We start from the raw sequence: 8,869 nt of genomic DNA, 5'->3' as shown, positions 1-8,869 counted from the left end.
AAAATATAATTCGTTATAATATTACTGAAACTCCTGTACGTCTGTTTTTGAGTGCCTTAAATAACGTTTCTGTATACAAACCAATTGTCTCAATGTGGATATTGAGGATACTGAAAACCCACTTTATAAGTAAATATTGAGGATAAGTAAATAGCGAAATGAGGCGAAGATGTGTTAAGTTCTTGTAAATGTTTTAAAAATACACGAGGCTGGTGTTAATCAGTTCATTTATTTAAGTAAAAGCAAAAAGTACAATGCAATAACATGCATAAATCGTCATAAATTTTATATTTATTTAACGAGAAGCCCGTACAGAACAGAATCAAAATACATACGAATATACATATCCGTTAGTGTGTATTGTGTCCACTAATTCATATTTAATTGAATGATACAATATTATTGTTTACACAAGCTTTGCATTTTTAGTCGGTGGACTGTAGTTTGCTATAACTGTAAGCTGTATTGTTTCAGATTCTGTTTTATGAGGTACATTGAAAACATTGGTAGAATTCCGAGTACTGTGACTTGTAATGGAGGTGTTTCTGTACGAAAGTCTCGAATGCCAAGTTTGGATTCTGGATACGCTGCTATTTTTAACAGTTTTCAAACATGAGGTGAACCGATTCCACGCACCAAGTTTGGAATGAAAGGTCAAGTATATATAAGGATTGATGGCGCTATTACTGGCTGAGATAACACCAAATAACGCTACTATATTCTTGTTCAAGCTTTCTGGATTTCCGAAGGCCAGTACCATTTCCTGGATGACGTAAGGAAGATTTGTTACCATGAAGGCAACAAAGATAGCCATCGTCATCTTCAACGTTTTAATTTTTGCACGGGGAAGTGACGACACTGTCTGCTGACATTTCTTCATGGATGACGACTGACGCCATATTTCTAGTAAAATACGTGAGTAAAGTGCTACCAATAGGCAAAATGGAATTATGAAGACAGTTAAAAATACAAAAGCCATGTAGAGCTGGCGATGAAACTGCGGATACTCCCCAGTATAGAAGAGGGAACTACAGAAGCACTGGTTCTCACCAATTTGAACTTCACGAAAAATGTAAACATTTGGAAGTGAAGGAAGTAGAGAGGTCACCCAGGCCATCAAGGCAAGCTTCCATTTAGGAAAATGTGGCCTTAGAGGGTGTATTATGGCATAATAACGATCCAGGGCAATACTCACTAACATATAGGTAGATGAAACAAGTGCAAATGTCTGAAGCAACTTGAAGAAGCGACAGAAGACATCACCAGCTATCCATAATCTTCCCATTATTTCCCACACTATTTGAGATGTCATGGTCACCGTGGTAACTAATAGATCAGCAACAGCAAGGTTAAGGAAGAGTACTTTAGGTTTCGAATGGCGACGCCATCGAGAAACGAGAAGTTGCCAACAAACTACCGTATTTCCAAATAACGAAATAACTATCATTACTGCAATGATAACAATCCGAACGGTTCGATGGTAATCAGGTCCGAAAACGTCATTCATCATACCAGTGTCCGTTAGGTTAGAATCGTTAGAACTTTGATGAAAAGGATTTGCCAAGGTTGCCATAGTATCCATAATGTATTTAATGCATTACTTGCACATTCTTAATCACCTTTCGGTTTATGAAAATCTTATAAATACGATTCACTTTCTAAATGTATATTTATCCAATATTTTAAATATATTCCCGCATCTCGAATCAAGAGATGAAATAAATGTGCCGAGAATCAGAAAATGTTATACCAGGTTATCCAAGTGACGATAAAGTAATATAGCTTCATGAAGGAAAACATAGGTTTTTCAATCAAAACTTTTAGTTTTGAGATTGATACAGTTAAGGAGAGAACACGAAAAACGTTGTTTCCTTTTGTTTTTTCTTCTCGTCGTAGATTCCCGAATGGATTGTTGGACGAGCAAAAACGTCTTTGAATTTTGTTTTTCTGTAAAGAAACAAAACATGATTTTCAAAATAAAAAGACATTAGGAATAAATCATAAATAATTCTAAAAATCTTATTAGTCCTAGCTCAGTTATAAGCAAAGAACACCCTGAAAAAATCTTTAAATCATTAGTAGTTTCACGTAAAAATTTAAAAAATAAGTAGTTATCCCTGTCTTATGAAACTAGCCCATTATTTTTAACGCCCACTTCCGCATTTCACAGTGGTATGTCTGCAGACTTACAACGCTAGAAACCAGCTTTCGCTATCCGTGGTGGGCAGAGCACAGATAGCCCACTGTGTAGCTTTGTATTTAACTTCAAACAAACAGATACATTGCATTTCATAACTCTATTACACATCCTAAAAGTTTAGAGCAATGGCTTGTTGTCGTCCTAGCTATTTTAACTTACTTATATCAACTTCTTTCATCTAATAACACTGTACTTCAGAGTGTACTTCTTGCTTTGTATCTAGTTAGACTAACGTTCATTTAGAAATGAAAATTTATAAAAGACCCAGACTAACCTAAATAAGTACTTAGAAGAAAACACAAACCCAATTATTGTTTAAGTCTTAGCAAGTGTCTTTCTAGACTGGGTATATATGTAGACGTAAAATCTGTAGCTACGTCACTTTGACTTTGTTGTATTGAAAAATGTTTCTCTGACTGGTTTTAGTGTATTTTCGAAAAACAAAATATATTGCAAAATGAGAACGTAACGTATTCTCAATATCAATGTAATTTTAATAAACATTAAGCATTAAAAGTTATTCAACAATAACTCATTTTAATTTAACATATATCTTAGTAAAACGTCAGACTCGTGAAACGTTCCCCCTCTCTTTAAGATAATGGTAGATGTTGTGTTTGGTTTTATCACATTACTGTTCTACAGTACAGGGTCTGTAATTTTCAAGTAGATATAAAAAAATCTTCTATTTCATGCATATTAAAAAAGTAAAAAGATATTTGCGCTATTTTGCTTATTAATAATAAAGTTATAAAATCCGTGTTGTCGTCTCTCATAATTGTTTGGAAGTTTAAAATTGTGATTTTATTACAAGATTTCGATATAGTTGTGTATCAAAAAATTAATTAGGGAGTGTAGAAAAGAAAAAACAAATATTCAAACAACTTTAAAACGTTTCGTGTATATTTTTCCTTTAGTTGAATGTTGTAATGGTGTTAACTAGGTGTTACTATAGATCAAGTTAACTATTTTCAGTTGGTTGAAAAGTTAAAAAAAAAGCATATGTCATCACGAAAACCACAATGCGAAGAGAAATCACTGAACGTAACTTAAACGTTGTATTTCTACGCTGCACAGAAATAGTTTTAACACAACAGATGCCTACAGTTCTGGACTAATCATTAGATCTGCCACAAATAGAAAGCCCACAGTCTTCACAACACCTACGATTCATAAAAAAATAACTTAATGTTTTACGTTTTCAAATGTTCTGTCTTTAAACAAGCGTTGTGAGATTATTAATATTTTAAAGTGTGTGTATTTGTTTTAGGGCAAAGCCACATGGGGCTGTCTGCTATGTCTACCGTGGGGAATCGAACCCCGGATTTTAGCGTTGTAAGTCGGTAGACTCACCGCTGTCCCACCGGGGGACATATTTTAGTAAGCGATAAAAACAATGAAGGAAAAGGTGTTGATTTTGAGGTCATTACTCGTGTTTCAAGGTTTTAATCTTGTTCTAAAAAGGTCTGAAAGTAGCATTTTCTTCCTATTACAAACTTTTACATTAAAACTGTCTCAAAAATGTATACTTAACTAACTAACTAACTAAGGAAGTCTTGGCCCGGCATGGCCAGGTGGTTAAGGCACTCGACTCCCAATCTGAGGGTCGCGGGTTCGAGTCCCCGTCAAACCAAACATGCTCGCCCTTTCAGCCGTGGGGGCGTTATAATGTGACGGTCAATCCCACTATTCGTTGGTAAAAAAGTAGCCCAAGAGTTGGCGGTGGGTGGTGATGACTAGCTGCCTTCCCTCTAGTCTTACACTGCTAAATCAGGGACGGCTAGCGCAGATAGCCCTCGTGTAGCTTTGCGTGAAATTCAAAACAAACAAACAAACAAGGACGTCTTACATATGTTTTAGTATCTTAGCAATAAACATTGTAGGAAATCATATTTACAGAGTTCGACATAAGTTTCGGAAAGTAAAAACACTTTTAAAAAATTCTAAAATGAATGAATATATTTTGTTTGTCTGCTGAATAATTAAGAAGAGTAAAAAAGTAGCACCGCTGCTGTGTATTCTGAAAATACTTTATAAATATAGGTTCACTGTGGTAAGTAAAAGATAATTCTAAATACGACACATATAACTTTTAAACTGTATCTAACTGCAACTGATCACCTAGCCCTGTACATCCTCAAAGTGTAGACGTTGTTTCTTGCAGAGTTGTTTTGATGACCATGAACTAACGACGTGCATTCTCTACACATAAGGCGATGTATGATACGTTTGGATGTTTTAGTAACTCATAAAGAGTGCTAATTAATTAATTAATTACAGTACAATAGGCTACATCACAAAGAACGAACACGGGTATGAAAACTGAAGAAAGCAAGTGACCATCAGCAAGATGTGTATGTCAGTGGAAGAAAAAAAAAAGAACATTGGTTTTGATTTGGTTTTTTGTCACGTGGGTCAAGATGTTTTCATATTACAGCTCTTACAGACAGGACATTGAGACTACGAGTTTGATAGACGTAGCTGGAAAACTGGATGACATAAAACATATTTCAGCAATGAAAGTTAATAAACGTCTGGGTCACAACTAAAACTTCACAAATTGTTAATAAACTTAGAAAGCGCTATATTTGAGCTGAAAGTACACCTAATTATATATTATATAATATATAACACATAATGTATAATATACAATTATATATAATATATAACACATAATGTATAATATACAATTATATAATATATAACACATAATGTTTAATATACAATTATATGTAATATATAACACATAATGTATAATATACAATTATATATAATATATAACACATGACGTATAATATACAATTATATATAATATATAACACATAATGTATAATATACAATTATATATAATATATAACACATAACGTATAATATACAAGAATATATAATATATAACACATAACGTATAATATACAACTATATAATATATAACACATAACGTATAATATACAACTATATAATATATAACACATAACGTATAATATACAACTATATAATATATAACACATAACGTATAATATACAACTATATAATATATAACACATAACGTATAATATACAATTACATAATATATAACATATAACGTATAATATACAACTATATAATATATAACACATAACGTATAATATACAACTATATAATATATAACACATAACGTATAATATACAACTATATAATATATAACACATAACGTATAATATACAATTACATAATATATAACATATAACGTATAATATACAATTACATAATATATAACATATAACGTATAATATATAATCATATAGAATATATAACATATAATGCATAATGCCCCCATTGGCAAAGCGGTATGTCTGCGGACTTACAACGCTAGAAACCGGGTTTCGATACCCGTGGTGGGCAGAGCACAGATAGCCCTTATGTAGCTTTGTGCATAATTAAAAACAAACAATAATGTATAATAATTAATAAATGAATAATTATATAATATATAGCAGAAGGTTCGACGTCATGGTGTGCCATGTTATCCTTTCCTGTGCTGCTCTGACGTACCCTGCATAGTCCAGTTATACCCGCTCACATTTGTCTTTCATCCGTGATGCCTGTTCTCTGACCACGTGACCATAATATCTACACATTCGTTGTTTTAATGTATTAAGTAATGTTCCTCTAGCTTTGATCCTTCTGAGTACCTCTTCATTGGTGACTCTGTCTTTGTAAGATATTCTTAGAAATACGATATAGAAATTGATGTTCATGTAGTTTTCTACGCTTAAGTCTTATGTGTGTGGCTAGAAACTCACTAAGTTTTAAAATTTTGTGATGACACTAATACATATGTTATATGCCATAAGGCTTCGAATCTCGGCATTGACACTAATGCAAACGTAGTATCCAAAGGTCTGAGAGCACTGTTTTGACACTAATACATCTGTAGTTTGTATTGATACTAATGCACATGTAATTTTCCAATAACCAATAGGTATTTGAAGCCCAGTACTGGTAATAAAGCGTGGGTAGTTTTTAATTCTTTTCTAAGTCTCAAAGCACCGTTTTAACACTAAGACACATGTAGTTTTCTGACAGCAGAAACGTCTTAAAAGTCGCATATTTAAATTAAATTACCGCAAAAACGCATGTCGCACTTGAGCCGGTCATCGCAAAGTGGTCAGCGAGGTCAGGATGTGAATCCGAAAGTTCATGGTTCGCGATTAGTCGCACTTTCATGGCGTGAGTGTACTACAAGAATGGCGATGGAATGTCATTATTCGAGCCGAAAATAGTAGTCCAAGAGTTAGCGGTGGGCGCTGTTCTTTACGTGTTTTCCTTCCAGTCTATCAGTTCAAAATTAGATTTTAATTGTGTATTACAAAACGTTGTTCGTTTGTGTATTTTAATATTTTAAGTACATATACAAGTTCCTTGAATTTTAACCTTTTAGTATTAAGGAATAAAGTTTTATTTTCGAAAGTCTTTTTAAAACTCTAATAGCTTACTCATATTTCTAGTATTTTCTAAAAATGAGTTTGTTGTAAGGTTCAAGACACCTCAACTTTTTCGTCAGAAGAAAAATAAACTCCTTTAATAAACATTCATGTTTCTCCACATCACCTGTTTAAACATGATTCTAGCCTTTACCTGTCGGCTGTGTCGGTCTAGACTCCTCCAAATGACGCACTTATTGATTTCTTCACGTGTTGTATAGAGTTAGCTGCACATAGTGATGACAAGATAATTTGCGGAAACATTGTATTTTTTCTTTTTCTTTCCGATTTGATTATTTCTTTTCTTGACGCACTATATTGACAGTAATGTGCAAACAGTTTATTAATGATCTACACTAAACCTTAGAAGTACAGTATTGACAGTAATGTGCAAACAGTTTATTAATGATCTTTACTAAACCTTAAAAGTACGGTATTGACAGTAATGTGCAAGAAGTTTACTAATACTCATCAAACCTTAGAAGCACTGTATTGATAATAATGTGTAAGTAGTTTACTAATACTCACCACACATTAAAAGCACTGTATTGATAATAATGTGTAAGTAGTTTACTAATACTCACCACACCTTAGAAGCACTGTATTGATAATAATGTGTAAGTAGTTTACTAATACTCACTATTCAAATTCGTTGACAGTTAGAAAATGCTTTATATTAGAATAAGTATAACGTTTCGGTCACTGGATCTAAGTAGGCACGACGTCACATTTGTTTAGACAGTAATTAGCAATACTGTTGGAGTTGTAAGAGTTAGTGTTTTTTATTCGATGTACGCACTGCCACTACATCTTCAATTGTGAAAATGCAAAGAAAGAACATAAGAACTACGATTGTTGAATATGCGGTGGACTAAAAACGTAATACTTACTAAGCCTCAGAAGCACTGTGTTCATAGTAATGTGCTAGCAGTTGACTAATACACACCAGGGGTTAGATGTTGTTGTTATTTTGAAGTTAAACACAAAGCTACACAATGGGTTATCTGTGCTCTGCCCACCACGGGTATCGAAACCCGGTTTCTAGCATTGCAAGTCCACAGACATGCCGCTGTGCCATTGGGGGGCCCAGGTGTTAGAAGTCACTGTGTTAACACTAATAAGCTATAATCAATTCCTGAACACGAATGAGCTAGAAGTCTCTGTATTAACAGTAACACAAAAGGCTATTTAATTTTTTACTGATATGTTTACTTCTAAAAATTAGTAAAATCAGCAAATCGTGTTTAGTATTTGTTTCATTTTCAAACTTTAGAAAAAATAATTAGAAGCAAAGCTGCTCCCTGCTGACTGAATCGGTAGGTTAAGAAATAAGAATTATAATTTCACAAACTATTAAAATAATGAAATAATGACGAAATGAAGGTTTTTAAAGATTAATTCCCCTAAAAGTGGCACCCATAAACTGTTCTCTTTCTTATGTTATTTTTGTTTTTTCTTTGGAGGGATAAATTTTAGTTGAGCCACCATTATTGTAAAATTTAATAATACGAAATCCCATAAAAATAAAGTGGATTTAAAGGATTCGTAGCTGAGATTTAATTTTATTTAACCCTAAAGGTAACAGATTAAAAAAAAAATCCTTTCTTTCGTAAAATCTTTTGAGATTTAATATATCACGGATGTATTTATCTTGTTTTCGTCGTCGAAGATAAGTATCCATTCTTCAGACCATGAATAGAACTAAGATTACAAGCAGTTATTCTCTGTAGCAAAATGTAAAATAGTCATTCTTAAGAACAAAATCTAAACTTTCCATCACCTGATCAGAAATATAGAAGTCCTTCTCAGCACCAGAAATTAGGATGTCCTTCTCAGGATGTGGAGTTTAATAATTCGTTCTCAGGATTATAATTTATTCAGTCCTTTACATGACCAGAAATAAAGTGATCTTTCTCGATATAAAGAATTAAGCAGCCTTTATCGAAACTAGAAGTGAATCATTCTTTCTCAAGAAACAAAGCTAAAATATTTCTGTAAACAAGAAAGTAACTACTCTGCTTCAAAATCTAAATCCTTCTTAAGTTAGTTCTTCTTATTACCAGAAATCTAAATAGTCCTTCTTAAATCAGTTCTTCTCATTACCATAAATCAAGTAGTCCTTCTTAAATTAGTTCTTCTCATTACCAGAAATCAAGTAGTCCTTCTTAAATTAGTTCTTCTCATTACCAGAAATCAAGTAGTCCTT

The 8,869-nt window shown here is 32.9% G+C and overlaps 1 protein-coding gene across 2 annotated transcripts in view; it reads right to left on the bottom strand.

Annotated features, from left to right (window-relative positions):
* Window positions 1–300: 300 nt before the first annotated feature.
* The window catches only part of LOC106467105 (cardioacceleratory peptide receptor-like), a 23,627-nt gene continuing 15,058 nt past the window's right edge, over window positions 301–8,869 (bottom strand). Inside the window, exons 1-2 of one of the 2 annotated variants that reach the window (XM_013927424.2) lie at window positions 6,818–6,846; window positions 301–1,947 (exon numbers count right to left, since the gene is read on the bottom strand). In XM_013927424.2, coding sequence (XP_013782878.2) covers window positions 407–1,582 — 1,176 coding nt within the window. In that variant the 5' untranslated portion in view covers window positions 1,583–1,947; window positions 6,818–6,846 and the 3' untranslated portion in view covers window positions 301–406. Of the gene's footprint in view, window positions 1,948–6,817; window positions 6,847–8,869 lie in introns of those variants that run through there. The other variant, XM_022395225.1, reaches the window with a different exon arrangement.

The sequence above is a fragment of the Limulus polyphemus genome, unplaced genomic scaffold (genome assembly GCF_000517525.1).
Source record: "Limulus polyphemus unplaced genomic scaffold, Limulus_polyphemus-2.1.2 Scaffold2490, whole genome shotgun sequence".
NCBI classification, from domain to species: Eukaryota; Metazoa; Arthropoda; class Merostomata; order Xiphosura; family Limulidae; genus Limulus; species Limulus polyphemus.
The sequence above is the reverse complement of the archived record's forward strand: the minus strand, read 5'-3'. Positions and strand labels throughout refer to the sequence as shown.